Genomic DNA, 21,697 nt, shown 5'->3' on the forward strand with positions numbered 1-21,697 from the left:
TGTTACAGTAGTATTTTCGCTCAGAAATACAATGTGTGTGTGATTAAAGTTCCAGTTTCAAAGCTCTATAGAAAGACAACCGCTGCTCAGAATGACATGAAATTTGAACAGCATATTATCAATGCAGTGGAAATTTCACACACAAAAAAAAAAAATGAAAATTTGGCCAATAGATGGCACTGTAAGCATCAGAATATGCACACCAACAGACACGTGGTACACGGCTGTTCGTCAGTTTGTGTCCAAAATGCCCAATGTGACTGCTTGTAAAGCTCTTTTACAAGAATGGTGACTGTGCACCAGTAGCCATGCAGAAGTTCCAGGCACTCATGGGTATGAAACAACAAGGCACTGGACCGATGACTGCTAATGGTGTGGAGAAAAAGATTACAGAATTTGAAAATTTGTGCTTTTGAAGTGAAATGTGGCAGAGGGAGGATAGATGTCGGTCCGACGTCTGTCAAAGATGTGACCACAGCATTGCAGGAGGGGTGGAGCGGTGGTGCGCAAGGAGTTGGTGCGTGGGGAGTTGCACAAACTTGGAGATGCCTGCGAGCATGGTCCGTAAAATCTTATGAAACACCCTGCATTGCTATTCGTACATAAACACCCCTGTTCAGGAGTTGCTTCCTGTTGGTCTGCCAGAGACAAATATTCACTTTGGAATGTCTTGCTGGCGTGAAAGTGTACAAATAATGGCCGTGAAACATTCTGTGGACAGAAGAGGCCCATTTCCATCTCCTGTGATGTGCCAGTATGCAGAACTGCAAAATATGGGCAACACAAAATCTGCACACACATCAACAGGTACCACTTCGTTCGGCAAAGGTGACTGTGTGGGGTGGGGTGACGGCATTGTCTATTGTAGGGCCTTATTTTTCTTTTTAGAGGAGACGAATGCTGTGGGTCCTGTGACCCGTACCATCATTGGTAAACACTATGCGAGTCTTTTGCTCACGAATGTCATACCGACCCTTCGACAGCACGGGTGTGTGAGTAGGCTTATTTTAATGCGAGGTGGTGCTCCTCTGTGCACACTGTGTAGCCAATGAAGCAACTGCTGCAGGGACATTTCGGAAATGCTTTAATTATCAGCCATCATTTCCGTGCAGCCTGTCAGTCCAAGTGACCTATCTTAATTCGTGTTGTCTGATGTTGGGTTCAGTGCTCCGATTTTGAACGTAGCTGAACTGAAGGCGTGCGTTGTGCAGTGCTTTAAAAACCTGTCTCATTTTGCTTTTCATGCAGTATTTGGCCCCAGGACATTTAAAAACAGATTTGGTGGATGAGCTTACCTAACTAACCGTGCCACAACTGTTAACTGCCGAACTCGTGCACATTGAACAGAATGGAAGGTGTAATGTGCAGCTCAAACCGTAGCTGTAGTATTGCAATTCATTCGTCATTTGTAACTGACCACATTTACGTTAAGACTTTAACAGTGCCATTGGTGAAATTTTCATTTCTTCCCTGTGACATTTCTCCCTGAATCAATAATATGCTGTTCGGACTTAACATCATTCTGATCAGTGGTTCTCTTTCTACAGAATTTGGAACTTGAATTATGTTATGAATTACGATATATCCCTCACTGATGGAGTTACCCCATTCTTGTTGCTAAACAGATTTTCTGTGTACTATTAGAAAGTAATTAAAAAAAAAAAGGTAAAGTCGGAATATTTTATACTGTGAAGTGATGCAAATGCCTTTTTTCAAATAGCTATTTTCTACTACGCGGGTAATCCCAAAAGTAAGGTCTCCTATTTTTTTATAGGTACATAGACCCGTTTATTTCTACAATGGTTTATATCAGTTTACAGCTTAAACATTTAGCTATTTTCGACATAATCACCATTTCTGTCGATGCATTCTTGTAGACGCTGTGGCAGTTTTTGTATGCCCATGTCATACCAGCTCACTGCCGTGCTGTTCAGAAAGTTACGAACCACTACTTTCACCTCGTCGCTGGAGCTGGATCGCTTTCTGGGCAGATATTCTTTTAACCTGGGGAAGAGGTGATACTGGGTGCCAAATCAGGACTATAGTGTGGGTAGGTGATTATGTTCCACTGGAACAGTTGCAGGAGAACAACAGTTTGCCGAGTGATGTGTGGGCGAGCGTTGTCGTGGAGAATGTGTATGCCCTTGCTCAAAATTCCTCTTCTCCGCGTTAATTGTGGTCCCAGCGATTCAGCTCCGATGATGAGGTTCATAACTTTCTGAACAGCATGGCGGTGAGCTGGTATGACATGGGCATACAAAAACTGCCACAGCAGCTACAAAAATGCATAGACAGAAATGGTGATTATGTCAAAAAGTAGCTAAATGTTCAAGCTGTAAACTGATGTAAACCATTCTAGAAATAAACAATAGGAAAATAGGAAACCTACTTTTGGGATTACCCTCGTACTAATGCAAAGAGAATATGTGTGAGAAAGTGCTAGGCTGAACTTCACCTTCACGAAGAGCTTGCAGTAGCTGAATTTTGTGTGGTTTCCAGTGGCGTAGCGTGAGAGGAGACTTTGAGACTTACTCTCCCCTGTATTCGTGCTTAAAAAAGATGCAATAGTAATACCAAATTTTCTCTCCAGTCCTTATAAATAAAAATATTGTGCTTGCTTTTCACCCTTTTTATTACTTCAGCACAAATTTCCACAGTCAGTAAGTTTACCAAAATATTGATATGTGCTAATTCAATCAGTCATTACTTTCTCAAGATCAGTCCAGAATTTCTCCACAGTCTGTCAATTGTTTCTGTTAGCAATGATGGTGGGGGCATGAAAATTAATGGAGGTATATTTCTTGTTAGTGCACTGCATGCGCTTTGTGATAAGGCGGTTGCTTGTGGGCCACATATCTCGTACGGACTCTAATATATTTTTGTGTATGACAGAAGCCATTCCCAGAAGCAGAGCACCTTTAGCAATACGTTTTTCTGTTTTACACTTAAAGATGCAATAATTTTCATAATCTATTGTGGCTTCATCTGTGAATCGTGTTTCCTGAAGGGCTAAAATCTGAAGGTTTTTGTCAATCTAGCTCCTGTACTGGGTCGTGTAATTTTCCCGGTTGCATTAGAGCATCAGGGTTGCTACAGAAAAATCAGGGAAATTTAAAAAAAAAAAATTGGAAAAAACCTCAATTTTGTCTCAGTAGATGAAATGGCTTACCTACTGAGATGTCGCACATCGTCGGTGGCTGGGTGCAACTGAGTATGTGCCCTGCTTCCCTGCTCTTTCATTCCTACTGCTTCTCCCCTTCTTACCACTCTCCTCAGCTTGCAGTCCTGTGCTGCCGCCACTTCTTGCTGCTAGCCCAGCAGCTGCCAACGAGAGGCAGGGAGACACATCATCTGATTCTCAGAGACTGTTGACACAGTGGATGGAGACAGTGGTCACGTGTATGTGTTTTGTGATTTTGTGAATGTATATGTGCTCTCGTATTCTGACAAAGGCTATGGCAAAAATTTAGTTGTGAGAAAGTGATTGTCTTTTCTATGTGCCGCACGGGATTAGCTGAACGGTCTAAGGCGCTGCAGTCGTGGACTGTGCGGCAGGTCCCGTCGGAGGTTCGAGTCCTCCCTCGGGCGTGGGTGTGTGTGTTTGTCCTTAGGATAGCTTAGGTTAAGTAGTGTGTAAGCTTAGGGACTGATGCCCTTAGCAGTTAAGTCCCATACGATTCCACACACATTTGAACAATTTTTTTTTTCTTTTCTATGTGCCTGTCTGTGGCTTGGCAATCATCTTTGTGGTGAGTTGCTTCCTGTCCTCATTAGTATTGATTCTCAGAGTATTTGCACAAGCTATCTGTTGCACGGATTGATCACTGTGGTCTCATTTCATCACCATAGTGTCTGAGACATGTGAATAGCTGGTCACACGTGTGGACTTTCATGATGGGCCAAAACCACAGGCCATTTCTGTTGTTATCACTAACAGATTGGGTCTGCCGATCTGAAGGCCGTAGCTTCCCACTAATCTGCGGGCCCCAACTGTCGGATCTAGTCTCGTCGATCTGCCTGCAGGCCGGGTCTGTTTGTGTGTGGTGTAATGCGGCAGATTTCCGTGCTTTATCCGTGGACCCGGGATTATGGTGCTCCTCGCCACAAGTGATGCTTTTCAGGAATTGCGGCTGTCTCACTGCAAGTACATTGTACAGTGCGGCGTTTTATAGATAGTTTATTTATTCTGTACATTTTGGCACTTTGAAAGTAGTTTATACATTAGAAAGTATGTATGATAAGAAGAAGAAATTTGTGGCAGTCGCTGGCAGTAGGTTTGCTAGGTACTCGTGTATTTCTTGAAAGAAAAGTCACACAGTACCTGTAAAATAATAGACATAACAAAGTTGGTAATAACCGACAGTAGTGAACATTACTTTTTTATTGGCGGTCACCTATAGTGTTGGTTTACACAACTCTTTCACGCCGTATACACTTCTTTAAAGGGGCCTACTTTTTTCTGAGGTTATTTCTGAAGGTATTTTAAATCTGTCTTGTAACTCTAATGAAATACGTTGTATTTTGCCACCAAATGTGTTTTGTTTTATTGAAATAAAAGAAAATCAGTGATCTTAATGAAACATATATACAATTTGGCTTGCTTGCTTTGTCCAGAAACTGTTCATTACAAAAGATGTTGATGTTAGTACTTAAGATTTTTGCTCACACGTTCAGAAATACAGAAATCTTTACATTTTTTGTCAACTTATATCTTACCCTTGAGATCTCAAAATTTGTCAGGGAAAAATGCTATATCTTGTCTGGAAATCAGGGTAATATCAGGGAATTTCACTTGGAAACTTGTGGCAACCCTCAGTGTTGATACTATACTATACTATACTATACTATATTGAAACATAAACTGAACAACCAATAACTTGGGCATAAGCCATACTGTTGTAACATAATACATTGTGGCATACGTTACAGAACAAACTACTACTAACTAGACTACTAGACGAAGCAATATACTTTTATTGCAGAATATTACAAAAATTTGTATCATGAATGAGGCAAGGCAAAACTTGCTGAACAAGTTAATAAACTGTCAGTTGCAGCAAAAACTTTAAAGAAAGTACATAATATGTACTTCGAAAACATGAGACATACGGAATAACACTCACCTATTAGTGACACAGTTTTGTATTATTTTTTTTATAATTCTTGAAAACAAATCAAATCAATAGTTTGATGGCATCGAGAACTAATCCAGACAGTACGTCTTTTGTGAGGCAGACAGCACCATGAGAGAACTAATGACTGAAACTACATCTTCCTTGCATCGAATGAAAGACGGTGCTTGTTGGCACTTATCTAATTCTGTGGTTGGATGGAATTTTAGCTTTGACATCCAGTAAAGATCTGTAGCCTAAGATGTGAGTGTTCCACAAATATCATATGGTTACTATGCCAATACTTGCGTAAATACACTCTGTGCCTTTGCCTTTCGCTTTGGTGCTAACTACCACACCAGTCATGGTAGTGTGGCTTATAAATAGAACTGATGCATTTGAAAATGTGAAAGTAGAATTTTGTGGCAAATTTGTTGATGTTGTAATTTAGGTAAACTCAAATGGTTTTATTAAGTGGGATGCCACAGATCACCATGTATCCTACTTTACAGATCAGATTGTGTGAAGAGTCATGGACATCCAACCATTTAGTGCGTAGTTGTAGTTTCACTGTTCTTTTACCTCTGCCCGTAGACACTCATGACAGAGCACGTGAACGTTCAACCACCTTCACCACATTTGAGATACTAGTTCACATACTCTGCATAATAATAATCTGTCCTTTGTCAAAGTCGCTGATCTTAGTGGATTCCCCCATTTGCAGCCCATATCTTCGCTAGGGTGAACCCCAGTCTGTGCCTGTTCCACTTACATACTTTTTCGTTACCAGCAATGCTACCAGGTGGCTTCTGATGTCGCGATGGGCAGTTGTCACAGTGTCTTGGCTTATCAGTATCTGTGGCACATTTGAAAGCCCACACATTAGTTACGTGTTACTCGCCAGCAACAGACAGCTTCTTTCCACAATTGTACTCAAACACACACTATTTCATATCACTCCACTTTCAGTGCGCAATCGTCTAGTTTTTTCTATTTCTGTTTTTCATTCACATTTTTCTGATCGTGGTTCGCATATTTTGAAGAGTCGAAACATCAATGTAGTTGAACAGATTTTGTCCCACATACTTTGATAATAGATTAACACATTTCACTGACTGTGTGCACAATATGGGTTCCGTGATTGCCCATTGTCTACTCTCTTCCTCCGCCAAACACAATGTTCACCGTATCTTGAAATTTTACTGCTAGTATTTGCTGGCTGGAGAGTACTTAACCAGGGTACCAATTCCGTAAATGTGATCTGTCAGCTGTATGTTTGTAATTACCTTTACCCTTAAGTCTTCTTTTTCTGCACTCGTGTCGCTCTTTGCAGCTACACAGTGCCACTTGTAGCTCTGTAGGAAATTGCTGTGATGATGGAAAATTATGTTTGCTGTCCTCTAGCTACAAAATCATGTAACCACTTTTTTTTTTTTTCAAAATCCTTCTGTATTTAACAGTCCCCACAACACACTCAGCATACAGTAAAACTCTATTTTTATGTTCCTGCAGTTTATGTTTTCCTGCTTTGTACAGTCATTTTTGTCAGTCCCAACAGAAGGCCTGTTTTCTCAATACAATGCTTTCCCATCATTAATGATTCTTTCTTACAACATGTTCTGCACTTTAAGGTTTCTTTGACAGTATTATGATCTTTAACATTGATTCTCATACAGATTTTTGCAGAAAGTGCTTTGTATTCCTGCTGAGTCAGCCTTGGAACAAAGCAGAAAATGCAGATTATATGCAAAGTTATTGCTCGTGGAACATAGCGTTAGCAGAGTAAGCAAGATTTTCATTGTCAGAATATTGGGTCGCAGCCAGCTGTATTACAAGTTTGCAGTGTTTGGAAGTGTGGAAAAGTATGCTGTGTCACTGCCTTAATGATGATCACAATATGACTAATAGCAACATTCCTTCAGCTCATTGTGTTGTATTAAAAAAAGCTTTAATTTAATTTCATAGTCATTTACAGAAATATGCACTGCTTTTGAAGATGACTGTGTCTATAATGGCTTTCAGAAGTTCTCGTTCATTCCGTGTTAAATACAGTAATCGGTGCTAGGCATACAGTCTTTCCTATACCACTATTAGTGTAAACTTAGGTTTCTACATGACCGTCTTTCATTGGTACAAAGAAAGTGGGATATGTTGCTACATTGAATAGTGACATGTGCCACCACAATCTGCATCACTCAGCTGCCTAAATTCCAGTAAACAGGCATCGCTGTGTAAACACTCGTCTATGCCATCACAGCCAAAAATTTGTATCCTAAATGAAAATATACTTAATGTGTACTGTTCTGGTTGGATTAAATATGAATTAATTTATGAAGTTTGGTAGTATTCTTTGTTACCTCTCATTTTGCTTGACGTCGTCTCCAATGCGAAGATGGAAGACTTCGTTTTCTTCTTGTTTGCAGGAATGTAATGCTGCAACATTCTGAAAACACCATACACACACATGTATAATAAATGTTATGCCATTTATTATGAAACCCAGTTGTAATTTTACGATTTTTATTATGCCCCTGTATGCCGTAACTTGATAAGAAACATTCTTGTACTAACCTTCTATGAACATGTGGAGATGAAAGCAGTAAAATCAAATAAAAACAATAATTGGCTTCCAAACACAGGGTCCAAAAAGGTGAAATCACAACGCCACCCACTGAACTCCAACTTCTGTCGGGCTCATTGCTCTTTAAAAAGACACCGGTCTTTCGAAAATTTTGACCGTCATTTTCTCAGAAATGGTTGAGTAACTACAGGCAACCAGAGACGTGTGTTCACTTATTTTGACCCCTCTTCCACTGAATGAGGTATCTGAAAATCGGGTTATGACACTTGTGATGTTCCCTCATCAGATGTAAACCTGATGATGCAGTTAGAAGCTGTGAAACCAGCCATTTCAATAAATGATAATTTGACAGCAGTTGTGATTTTTCATTGATAAGGATTTTGACAGCTGTGGCTGCCCGGAGCATAAATTGTTCTGAGAACAGTTCATCTGCAAGCCGTATAGCTTGCTATACTGGTCAGTCTCTCTCTCTCTCTCTCTCTCTCTCTCTCTCTCTCTCTCTCTCTCTCTCTATAATTTTATAGAATTATTAAATTTCTCCGCCCGTTGTGGCCACAGATTGACTGGCATGACAAGCTGTACCTGTCACCACTGACGACGGTGGGGAACCTGCCGTTCCGCAGGGTGTGTAAGGAGATGGGTGCGGACGTGACGTGTGGCGAGATGGCGATGGCTTCGAGCCTGCTGCAGGGGGCCGTGCAGGAGTGGGCGCTCACCAAGCGCCACCGCTCCGAGGACATCTTCGGCGTGCAGGTGAGTCGGCAGGGGAGCTCGCGTTCTCGTTTCACTCTTGTAGCTAGAAAAATAAATCTAATGATTCTAAATTTCCCAGCTGTTTGATGATATTATAAACTGTTAATTGGGTCAGTTGTTTGCTGTTGTGTTGATTTGCCATTGGACTGTTTGCAGACAGTATTACTGGGAAACTTACTTCCCAAATAGATACTGTATTTACTCGAATCCAAGCCGCACTTTTTTTCTGGTTTTTGTAATCCAGAAAACCGCCTGCGGCTTAGAATCGAGTGCAAAGTAAGCAGAAATTTTGAAAAATGTTGGTAGTTGCCGCCACAACTAACTTCAGCTGACGAATATATGTAGTGCATGCTTTGCAGGCACAAAGATAAATACTGGCGCCAAAACCTCTGCGTCAGTAAATAAATTTAAAAAAAAAAAGTGGAAGATGAGCTTTTTTTCACCGCCCCCGAGTTTCGACCACTGCATTTTCATACATTATCCAACGAAGTAGATACAAATTCCGTATTGTTCATCTTCAAATGTAGCAGCATTCCAATGTACTACGAAAATCCGACTGGCAAGACTGTTTGGGATGTTTGTCAATATGGCCAACTCTACGTTCTGAATTTTTTCCTACCTGTGAGAAGAGATCGTTGCTAATAAGAACTTTTATGAATTGTGAATCACACGCAGTATTCTCTTCACCATAAGAATAATACGAATATAAACATTTTGCCATGTATTCTTTCGTGTTTGCTGCTATCTCATTTAAATCCTACGAAACTAGTGTGAGACAACAGCAAACACGGAAGAATATACATATGTAAAGTTAGTAATGATGAAAAAATACATGCATGGATTAAAGGATTTGGTGTACTTGCCGAGAATGTAACTTTAACTGGTGATGTAACCTTGTACTATAATTATTAATAAAGTATGATCTGTAGCATCAGCTGCCAATCTCTAGACGTACATCTGGTGAACGGGGGCTCAAGGATGCAACAATTTGAAAAAAATCGAAAGCATAGTGCCGCGTTGGCGCTGAGTGCCTGCGAGGCTGCATGATGCAACCCGCTTGGGCCGTTGTATTTGTATTATTCTTATGTCTAATAGTGATACAGTCAGAAATGAAGCATGGCAATTAACTAAATTTTTAAATCTAAGATGACTCTAATTTCTGTGCAGAATGTAATGTACAAAAGAGGCGTCTTCAAAGATTTTCAAACGGAGAAAAATTTTAGCTAAACTCTCATTCAGAACATCTTCTATCATACGCAGTCTATTATTTGGTTCTTGTTGATCATTATCAAAGAAAGCAGCAGTGTAAGTAACAACAAATAGCAGTCTCTTGCCACTGTTTCATTAATGAGACAATTCCTCTCTTTTTTTTTATTGTAAACGGCGGTAGCGTGCACAAAAGCAAGCCATGCCGCAAACGGCGACAGGTCGTAAACACACATTATCAGAATGCGACAAACAATGCATGACGCAGTACAATAATGTATTTTCAGCTTAGAGTGACGTAAACACCTATAACAAAGAGAACGGCACTTGTCAGATCAAAGAAAAATAATCAATCGATTCAAACCAGACGAAGCAGGTGAAAAAGGAAGGGTACATATAAATACGGACGGAGCATCTGACGCATAGCAGTGGCTACCTGGTAAAGCTTAACTACGAACCTTACGACCCGAACCAAACTATTGTAACTGTATCATCATTCATTCGACCTAAATTGTGTCTCATATTACAATGAACCAACTTTGTTTCGATTTGGAGGTGTGGCCTAAAACTTTTCTCTCCCCTTGAATTTCGAGTCTCAAATTTCAGGTGCGGTTTAGATTCGGGAAATTTTTTTTTCCTTGATTTCGAGTCTCGTTTTTCAGGTGCGGCTTAGATTCGAGTAAATACGGTATATCACTGTAATAACCTACGTAACTGTGTGCCTGTGTGAAATGTGTCCTCTCAATGTGGGCTATAGCTAAGTTTCATTATAAGGGAATCAATATCCATACTATGATTAAAAGTGACTCTTTTTGAATGAAGCAATTTATGATTAACACTGCGTCTGTTATGTCTCGAGTTCACGAAAATGCCCGTGCCTCAGCCTTAACCTGATCGCACCAAATGAGAAAGTGGCGGTAGCATTTAAATCTTATGACACGCATAGCTTGCAAATGTCTTCTAAAATGAAGACAGGGATATGTCTGCCACATGGTAGCCAATTTTTAAATGACCGACACAGTGAAAAGAATAGTTTGTAGTGATGACTGTAGGGAGGATCTACAACAGCTTGTTGATAGTGTTTCAACAGTAATACTGAAGCAAATAATTTCTCTCTCAGTGATTCAGATGGTGAAAAACTGCAAGACAGAGTTGAAAGTGCATCTAGTTCTCAAAGTAGTGATGAAAGTGACAATAATGCAATGAATGTGCACCACCTGTATCAAAACCTTCATAATAGGAGCATTTTTTCAGTATGGTTCCCAACTTTTACTCTACCATAATTTTGATGTTAGATCGTCATAGCTTGGCATCGAAGACAGATTTTTGCTGAGTCAGGTGATGACTTATCTTTATAGGTGGATGTAATGTTAGAAACATTACATATGTAAATTGTGGACAGTTGAGAATGTGGATCTCACAGGAAGCGTGGAAGGGATAAATCCCTGCAGTCGCACTATTCATCTGTGTCCTCGGTGGCTCAGTGATTCGTGTAAGCAGGAGATCCCAGGTTCGAGTCCCTGTCGGGGCACACGTTTTCAGCTGTCCCCATCGAGGTATGTCAACAACACCTGTTGGCAGCTGAGGGTTTCAATTAATTATCATTTATTCTAGAGAAGCTGCATGGTGATCAATGGTATCTGTTCTTTTGAGAACAGTTACTATCTTCATATACAATTGGTAGAGTCTAGCATGAGCCACTGGTGGTACACCTCGCCCGATGGAAGGATTTAGTGTGAGCCACCAATGGTATATACTGGTGTGTGCATGTTAAACAATAACTTTCATTACTGTTTACAGTTTCTTCAAAAAGTAAAGGTCAAATGATGCTTCATCTGGATATTGCTACCAACACTTGCAGGTTTTGTTTGTGCAATGGCTTTTCAAGCAGAGCTTGTGGCTTCTCCATTGATCATAATCATGTATTTTGTGTTTTAACGTGACCGGAGAGTTTGAACTAGGCCTCGTCTGTGTAGAAGGTGATATCCAGAATATGAATGGTATTCCTCTCAATGAAAGATGTAAATCATTTGCAATAACATTAACGGATTCACTTATCATGATCCTCATCCTTCAGTTTGTGCACAGCTGTCGCTTTATACGGGAGCAATTTCAGTGTTTGCCTAACACTTTATGCACAGCTGCACTCCCAGTATCTGTTTCTTGTGCCAACTTGCACAATGATTTTTCTGGGCTGTATTGCATAGACTCCGGAAAAAAAAAAAAAAAAAAAAAAAAAAAAAAAACAACTACTTCTGTTTATGTCAACTACTTCTGTTTATGTACTTTAGATGGTCTACCAGTTCATTCAGCATCTCACACCGTCCCTATCTGTCTAAATTTTTCAATTAAGTCAACAAATCACATTACGATTAGTTTCAGCTTTTCCCAGGAATTTTTCAGCAAATGGCTTCTGCCATATGTGTATTTGTAACCTTCAAAACAGTTGAAAGCACTGTCATTTTTAAACAAATTGAACTTCTAAACACTAAACCTGGCTTCACTATCTTCTGTCAATTGAACTGAACAGTTAAACATTACAGAACAGTAGAATGAATTTAAAAAAAATCATATATCAGTGAGGAAAACTTTCTGCCAACTTTCATTCTGCCAGCTTTGTGTTAAACTTCTGACACAATTTTCGCCCGTAGTCCAGTGCATGATGACTTTCAAAATGCTCTGCATATATAGAGTCTTTTACCTGTTGTATTATTTTATTATCAATTGGAGATTTTTGCAAGATTTTACAATTTGCAACAATTTTGTTTCTTTTAATTTGCCGAAATCTTCCTTTTTCACTCTCTGAAAATGTTTTCACATTTGTATATGGATATTTGTAAATCGTTGTTACTTTGACATTAGTATCTAGTTATCTGCAAGTAATAATGTTCCCATCGTTGTCTTTTTGTAAGGGTTTTGCCTCCCTCCCATCAGATGGATTTTTACTACCATTCCTGGATTATTTCATCCATATACATAATAATAGTGTTTATATATATATTCTTGTCTAAATCCCTGATTCAGCTCTATAGTTTTTTTTCCTTGGTGTAAGTTACTTCCGTAAACTACATCTACCACCATACTCCGCAAGCCACTTGACGGTGTGTGGCAGAGGGTACTTTGAGTTCCTCTATCAGTTCTTCCTTCTTTTCCAGTCTCATACTGTTTGTGGAAAGAAGGATTGTTGGTATGCTCCTGTGTGGGCTCTAATCTCTCTGATTTTATCCTCACGGTCTCTTCGCGAGATATACGTAGGAGGGAGCAATATACTGCTTGACTCTTCGGTGAAGGTATGTTCTCGAAACTTTGACAAAAGCCCGTACCGAGCTACTGAGCGTCTCTCCTGCAGAGTTTTCCACTGGAGTTTATCTCTCATCCGTGTAATGCTTTCGCGATTACTAAATGATCCTGTAACGAAGCGTGCTGCTCTCCGTTGGATCTTCTCTATCTCTTCTATCAACCCTATCTGGTACGGATCCCACATCGGTGAGCAGTATTCAAGCAGTGGGCGAACAAGCATACTGTAACCTACTTCCTTTGTTTTCGGATTGCATTTGCTTAGGATTCTTCCAATGAATCTCAGTCTGGCAACTGCTTTACCGACGATCAACTTTATTTGATCATTCCATTTTAAATCACTCCTAATGCTTACTCCCAGATAATTTATGGAATTAACTGCTTCCAGTTGCTGACCTGCTATACTGTAGCTAAATGATAAAGGATCTTTCTTTCTATATGTTTGCAGCACATTACAATTGTCTACACTGAGATTCAATTGCCATTCCTGCACCGTGCGTCAAACCATGTGTCAATTCATTGCAGATCCTCCTGCATTTCAGTACAATTTTCCATTGTTAAAATCTCTCAATATACTACAGCATCATCCACAAAAAGCCTCAGTGAAATTCCGATGTTATCCACAAGGTCATTTATATATATTGTGAATAGAAACTGTCCTACGACACTCCCCTGCAGCACACCTGAAATCACTCTTACATCGGAAGACTTCTCTCCATTGAGAATGACATGCTGCGTTCTGTTATGTAGGAACTCTTCAATCCAATCACACAATTGGTCTGATAGTCCATATGCTCTTACTTTGTTCATTAAACGACTGTGGGGAACTGTATCGAACGCCTTGCGGAAGTCGAGAAACAAGGCATCTACCTGGGAACCCATGTCTATGGCCCTCTGAATCTCGTGGACGATTAGCGCGAGCTGGGTTTCACACGATCGTCTTTTTCGAAACCCGTGCTGATTCCTACAGAGTAGATTTCCAGTCTCCAGAAAAGTCATTATACTCGAACATAATACGTGTTCCAAAATTGTACAACTTATCGACGTTAGAGATATAGTTCTGCACATCTGCTTGATGTCCCTTCTTGAAAACGGGGATGGCCTGTGCCCTTTTCCTATCTTTTGGAATGCTACGCTCTTCTAGAGACCTTCGGTACACTGCTGCAAGAAGGGGGGGGGGGGGGGGGGGGGCGGCAAGTTCCTTCCTCTATAATATGTCTATTCATACTTAGTAGTGTATTCATTTCATTTATTGATCTGAACTATCTGATCAAATGTATCCGGATACCCCTATGTAATACAGAGTTGACCACTAGATGTCACGAGAAGGGGACCCACAAGTATAAAAGGATGCAGGGAGTGCTGTGATCTCAGTGGAGAAGCAGTAACAGTACAGTGGGTTGGACAGGAGAGGGCAGTGACGTTGAATGTGGATGAGGCATTGGATGCCACCTGAGTAACATACCGGTTGATGAGGTGTGTTCAGAAAGTAAGGGGACTTCATATTTTTATGAAAAAATATTTACTTATTCATCAATATTCATGTTGTCTCCTTCAGAGTTACCCCCTCAGATACAGTACACTTGTGGCAACACTTCTTCCAATCCTCAAAGCACTTATCGTAAGCACTTCTTGGTACAACCTCGAGTACTTACAGCAATGCGGTTTTCATTTCCTCAATCGCTGAAAATCTTCATCCTTTCATAGGTCTCTTCAAGTTTTGGAAACGGGAAAAAGTCACAGGGGGCCATATCCAGTGAATATAGTGGCCGAGGCACGAGTGTCGCATTGTTTTTGGCCAATAAATCTCTCACAAGGAACGATGAATGAGAAGACGCATTATCGTGCTGGAAATGCCATGAGTTGTCTTTACACTATTCCAGACGTTTTTCGCATATTTCTTCTAGCAAACGGCACATAACGTCAAGGTAATACTCATTATTGATCGCACAATCTTGAGGCAAAAATTTGTGATGCACTACACCACAGTAATTGGAAAAAACAGTGAGCAAAACTTTGGCATTTGATCGAACTTAGCATGTTTTTTTTCAGTCTTGGCTCTCCAGGATGCTTGGATTGGGACGATTGGCCTTGGTTTCGGCATCATAAGTGTAAATCTGTGTTTCGTCACCAGTTATGACCCTTTTGAGTGTATCAGGATCATCACTGACATCATTCGAGAGCTCCCGAGCGATTCTTGTGCGATGGTTCTTCTGATCAAAATTGAGAAATTTTGGAACAAAGTTCGCCGACACACTTCTTGTGCCCAAAACGTCCGAAAAAATTGCACGACACGAGCCGACCGATATGCCAACATCCTCAGCAACTTCTCTTACGATAATTTGACAATTTTCCAAGACAATTTTCGTCACAGGTTCGACATTATTGATGTGCTGGGGCATCCAGAGCGAGGTTCGTCATTGCCACCTTCTCAACCATCTTGGAAGAGCTTATACCACTCATAACTTTATTTATTTTTTTGTAACTTAGATCAGACTCACCATATGCCACTGTCAACATTTAAAGTGCTTTAGAGCAATTGATTCCATTTTTCACACAAAATTTGATACAAATCCTTTGCTCCATTTTTTTATAATAATCGAAAATTGCTGAGCACACTAAAACATGTCAAACCTTTCTGTCTGTCAAAAACAAACAAAATATGCTGTACACTTAAAACAGTGAGCATATGTTTGGGGCATGTGTACCAACATAACAAAAAAAAAAAAAAGATCGATTATCGAATGTTCGTTGCCTGAGCATTTTGAAAGGTGCCTTACTTTTTGAACAGCCCTCGCACATCTGGGAAATCTTGACCCCTCTAAAGTTGCCCTAATCCACTGGTGGTGATGTTATTGTGAAATGAAAACTCAAAAAATAACCAGTGCTAAACCAAGAGTAGGTTGACCTTATGTACTGATGAACAGGGGCTGTTGAGCACTGTGGAGGATGGTTTAATAAAATCACTGGAAAGAATCACTTGTGAGTTCGAAAGTAGTACTTGCATTGGGAGTTAGAAAGAGTGGGGTAGAGTGGTCAAGCAGCCCTTCACAAGCCACGCATATCTGTAGGCAGTGCTAAGTGAAGCTTGATGTGTCATAAAGAACAGTGGGTGACAGGAAATATGTGATCTGGAGTGATGCATCGTGCTGTACCTCCTGACAGTCCAACGGAAGGTTTTGGGTTTGGAGAGTTTTACTTGCCACTGTGTGTGCAGAGTCCAATCTGTCATAACAGCAAAGGATGGATGCATCCCATATTAATGTCCTGTAGTAGGTATCAGGATACTTTTGAGCAGTTAGTGTGAAAAATGATTGTGTGACTGTTACAGGTATTATACGGGGGCAAAAAAGGTAAAACGGATAACAGAAATGCGTGGTATTAATATTCAGTTAATGTGCGCAGAACATAGTTGTGCGTGTTGGCTCAGGTGACACATTACACTACTGGCCATTAAAATTGCTACACCAAGAAGAAATGCAGGTGATAAACGGGTATTCATTGGACAAATATATTATACTAGAACTGACATGTGATTATATTTTCACGCATTTTCGGTCCATAGATCCTAAGAAATCAGTACCCAGAACAACCATCTCTGGCCGGAATAACGGCCTCGATATGCCTGGGCATTGAGTCAAACAGAGCTCGGATGGCGTGTACAGGTACAGCTGCCCATGCAGCTTCAACACGATACCACAGTTCATCAAAGAGTAGTGACTGGTGTATTGTGACGAGCCAGTTGCTCGGCCACCGTTGACCAGACATTTTCAATTGGTGAGAGATCTCGAGAATGTGCTGGCCAGGACAGCAGTCGAACATTTTCTGTATCCAGAAAGGTCCGTACAGAACCTGCAACATGCGGTCGTGCATTATCCTGGTGAAATGCAGGGTTTTGCGGGGATCGAATGAAGGGTAGAGCCACGGTTCGTAACACATCTGAAATGTAATGTCCACTGTTCAAAGTGCCATCAATGCGAACAAGAGGTGATCGAGACGTGTAACCCATGGCACCCCATACTATCACGCCGGGTGATACGCCAGTGTGGCGATGATGAATACACGCTTCCAATGTGCGTTCACTGCGATGGCACCAAACACAGATGCGACCATTACGATGCAGTAAACAGAACCTGGATTCATCTGAAAAAATGACATTGTGCCATTTGTGCGCTCAGGTTCATCATCAAGTACACCATTGCAGGCGCTCCTGTCTGTGATGCAGCGTCAAGGGTAACCGCAGCCACGGTCTGGGAGCTGATAGTCCGTGGTGCTGCAAATGTTGTCAGACTGACCGTGCAGATGGTTGTTGTCTTGCCAACGTCCCCATGTGTTGACTCAGGGATCGAGATGTGGCTGCATGATCCATTACAGCCATGCGGGTAAGATACCTGTCATCTCGGCTGCTAGTGATACGAGGCCGTCGGGATCCAGCACGGCATTCTTCCTTACACGAGGGATCACAACAACGCCTCACAAGGCAACGCCGGTCAACTGCTGTTTGTGTATGAGAAATCTGTCGGAAACTTTCCTCATGTCAGCACAGTGTAGGTGTCGCCACCGGCGCCAACCTTGTGCGAATGCTCTGAAAAGCTAATCATTTGCATATCACAGCATCTTCTTCCTGTCTGTTAAATTTCGCGTCTGTAGCACGTCATCTTTGTGGTGTAGCAATTTTAATGGCCAGTAGTGTAATTTGCTGTTGGTTCTGTCTTTGCAATTTATGGCACATTTTTTTATAGATATGCGGAAACAACCCCCACGTGATGTCCCGCTGTGCGCAGATGTTGGAAGAACAGATCTCGCTGGATTTCCTGGACATCAACCTCGGCTGTCCCATCGAGCTCGTCTACGAACAAGTAAGTGTCGCACGTTTCACGGTTCGGGCAAATTTCTGCTGTTTTGTTAATTTGTTGGTCCCGTGCTCTAGACTGGGTGACGATGGGCTGTGGTGCTGCACTAGAGAAGTAATCTTGCTCTTGTGATGTGTGTCACGAGGATGTGTGTTGTAATTTGTTGTGTTGTTCAGTGGGTAAGTTTTGGAATACAAACCTAAATAATGTGCTAGTCACTCTGTCTTTTGCACCTGTACAAGAGGATTCCTCAGGAGGATGCTGTCATAAGGAAAAACAAAACTGAACATTCTCTAAGTAGCGGAGGTACTGTGTCGCAGATAGGGATGACAGAAAGACTGTCGCAAAATAAGGTTTTGGCCACAAGGCCTTTGACAACAATAGACTCCACACACACACACACACACACACACACACACACACACACACACAAAGCCAGACTACTACACCAGAGTCTATGTTCATGTGTGTAGGAGGTGCGCGCATGTGCGTGTGTGTGTGTCACATATTGATGACAGGTAGTCTGGCTTCAGCAGCCAGAGACTATGGTCACAATATTATGAAAAGGAAAGTTGCTACTCACCATATAGCTGAGATGCAACAACAAAAAGACTCTCACAATTAAAGCTTTTGGCCAGTAACGCCTTTGTCAACAATAGCAATTTGCACATACGACTGCAGTCTCGGGCAACTGAAACCACACTGGCTGTAGTCACATGCCTGTGAGTTACGTTTGCGTGTGTATGTCTGTCTGTCTGTCTGTCTGTCATCTGTTGTTGACGAAGGCCTTATTGGCTGATAGCTTATTTTGTGAGTCTTTTTGTTGTGCCCCTCTGCAACTCAGCATCTCCACTAGACGGTAAATAACAACTATCCTTTTCATAATTATGTTACATTCCATCCTGGATTTTGTGTTGTTCAGAAACTAAACATTCTATGCATTGGAGTGTGGAACGTAAGCTCCCTTAATGAGACTGGTAGGTTGGAAAATATAAAAAGTGGAGTGAATATGTTGACGTTTAGATATAATGGGAATTAGTGAATTCAGTGGCGGAAGAACTGGACTTTTGGTCAGGTGAATACCAGGCTACAAATACAAAATCAAATACGGGTAATGCAGGAGTAGGTCTAATAATGAATAAGAAAATATGACTCCGATTAAGCTACCATGACCGTCATAGTGAACGCATGCAGTATTGTAGCCAGGACAGGTATAAAGTCAACGTCCACCGCAGTAGTACAATTTCATATGCCAACTGGATCCTTACACATGACAAGATTGCAGAAATTTATGACACAAGATAAAATAAATTATTCAGATACTTAGAGATAACGAAGATTTAATTTTGATGGGGGATTTGGAATTCAGTAGTAGGAAAAAGAAGTGAAGGAGAAATAGTAGGTGAATATGGACTAGGAGAAAGGAAAACAAGAGGAACCTACCTGATAGAATTTTGCACAGGGCTTGATTTAATCATCACTAATACATGATTTAAGTATCATGAAAGAAGGTTCGTGATGCCTCTTTCTTCAAGCTTAAGAATTTGGTGTAATTTTTATGGTTTTGTAGGTACATATAATTAATAGTACGTAATGTTCAATCACAGAAGCTGAGATTATGCAAGAGCAAGTAGAAAACAAATTATAGAGACATAATACAAACTACACTGATGAAAAAAAAAATCACAGCACCAAAAATGATTGTTGTAGAGTATTGAAGTTTTGGGAATACATTTGTCTAGGTGACATAATTTAAGCGATTAACATTGCAGGGTCACAGGTTAATGTAAGTGCAATATAACCATTGCAAATATGAAATGCTGGTATATCAATAACCATTGTTGCCACCAGATGATTGAATGCAAACATGCATACATTTGTGTTTTGCAGGTGTGGGATGTCAGGTTACGAGATGGACTTCCATTCCCTTTGCACTCGCTCAAGTCAGTACAGAGACGACTAATGCCTTTTGTCGACGGTGCCAGAGTTGTCATCTGACGACTACGTGTGCTGGATTTAAGACAGGTCCGGTGATCGAGCAGGCCGAGGCAACGTGTTGACACTCTACAGAGCACATTCGGTTACAACAGCACTGTGTGTGAGAGCTTTATCCTGATAGAAAACACACCTTGGAATGCTGAACACTGCGGTCTCTCCTCTCGGTACTGCCACGAGTAGGGTGACCAGACGTCCGGATTAATCGGGTCATGTCCTCTGTCCGGGGTCTGGGCGGATTTTTACAGTGTCCGGCTTTTTCGGAAAGTTGAGCGTAATACAGTTAAATTTACAGTTCGTCCCGTTCCATTGCTCTTTTCTTAAATACTTTAACTATTGGCACAGCCTTCGTGATAAACACGCACGAAGGTGGTGTTAGTAGGTGGCACCAGGATCGTCGATGTTACCGTTGATCTACCTATAAGCGAATCCAAATATCGATTATTTAACATTTTCGTTTCGTATCTTCGCTTTGTATTGGCTTGGCTTCCTGTAGTGCACGTGTGATTTGTGAGTGTAATTTTTAACCGAGTGAGTTACGTAAAATATTTGGCTATAAATCTTTGAACGTAGCTGTTAAGGTTCAGTGACCGTGTCAGAATTATATTGGAACCAATAAGCCCTCGGTCACAAATATTAAGTCAAAATTGACCTGGTTTCGACGCTACTATGAGCGTCGTCTTCAGAATTAGACTAACTGTTCTAAAACATATTAGGTATATAGTAAATTAATAACATTGAAGTTTGTACTGACTGGAAAAGAGAGAGAATGGCACCAGTCCTCTAAATTCATCCTTTGCCGATCATCTGGACACGTGCCTAAAACCACAGGCGATAACAATATTCTGCATACCGAAAAGAAGGGGCGTAGGTTAGATGTCTTACAGGATTTTCAAACATCTCACTCGTCATGACCACCTCATTCTCAACGAACAGCTGCAGCTGCGAAATAAAAACTTTTTTGACTGTATAAAGCCATTGCTTGATCTTTGATTCAGATTTCCTCATGCAGTTTACCGAAATGTTGTTTTCCTGTCACATCTTTGCTGTTTTCTTGTATGTCATAACTAACGTTTTTTACGTTGCAAAATGTATCTCTATTTAAAGCAGGTAATATGTAACTTTATCCTGTTATTATTGATGCTTACGTTATGCCTGAATCAGCTGCATCACAATTTCATGAGTCTAATTTTGAATGTACAGTAGCCTAGTTGTTTCTGCGGCTACTAGATGGCGCTAGTAGCAACACCATGTTTACTTGCCCACACTTTCTAAAGTGGGCACTTCGGTGTTGTTGCAGCCCTTGTCCACAGTACGAGCAGCCCTTAGCGGCTCACCATATCACAAGTGTTCATGACGTTGCCTTTCCGGCTCAGATCTTTTTTAATATGTCACTTGTAAGTACTGCATCTTTTCCAGTCAGTACAAACTTTAATTTTATTAATGTACTATATACCTAATATGTTTTAAAATAGTTAGTCTAATTCTGAAGACGACACTCATAGTAGCATCGAAACCAGGTCAATTTTGACGTAGTATTTGTGACCGAGTACTTATTTGTTCCAATATATTTGGCTATGCCTAAACGAAAGTGTACATTTTCTGATTTCCTTTCCTGCAAATATCCGGCTTTAAGAAAGGGAGAAATGAATTTGAAGCGGAATGTAAGACGTGTGGGTCTGGAACGTACGTCTCAGTGGCCAATAAAGGTAAGAAATAACTCGGCAGATTAACTGTCACGGTTTTATTTCATTGTTTCATAGTCATTCAATTTATTTGTATTCGGAAGGTTAAAGTGCAGTTTACATGTTGTCAGCGGCTGCTTGAATTGTAGAGGTTGGTAGCGGTGCGTCGAATGAAAGGAGGTGAATGGTCTTACATTTTTCGCTTTGTAAACAATT

General features: G+C 40.8%; 1 protein-coding gene across 1 annotated transcript in view; it reads left to right on the plus strand.

Moving 5' to 3' along the window:
- Window positions 1–21,697, plus strand: part of LOC126108921 (tRNA-dihydrouridine(47) synthase [NAD(P)(+)]-like) — a 196,752-nt gene that overhangs the window by 107,380 nt on the left and 67,675 nt on the right. Inside the window, exons 6-7 of the mRNA XM_049914289.1 lie at window positions 8,251–8,445; window positions 17,691–17,807. Of these exons, the coding sequence (XP_049770246.1) occupies window positions 8,251–8,445; window positions 17,691–17,807 (312 nt within the window). The remainder of the gene's footprint in view (window positions 1–8,250; window positions 8,446–17,690; window positions 17,808–21,697) is intronic.

Source organism: Schistocerca cancellata, chromosome 11, assembly GCF_023864275.1.
Source record: "Schistocerca cancellata isolate TAMUIC-IGC-003103 chromosome 11, iqSchCanc2.1, whole genome shotgun sequence".
NCBI classification, from domain to species: domain Eukaryota; kingdom Metazoa; phylum Arthropoda; class Insecta; order Orthoptera; family Acrididae; genus Schistocerca; species Schistocerca cancellata.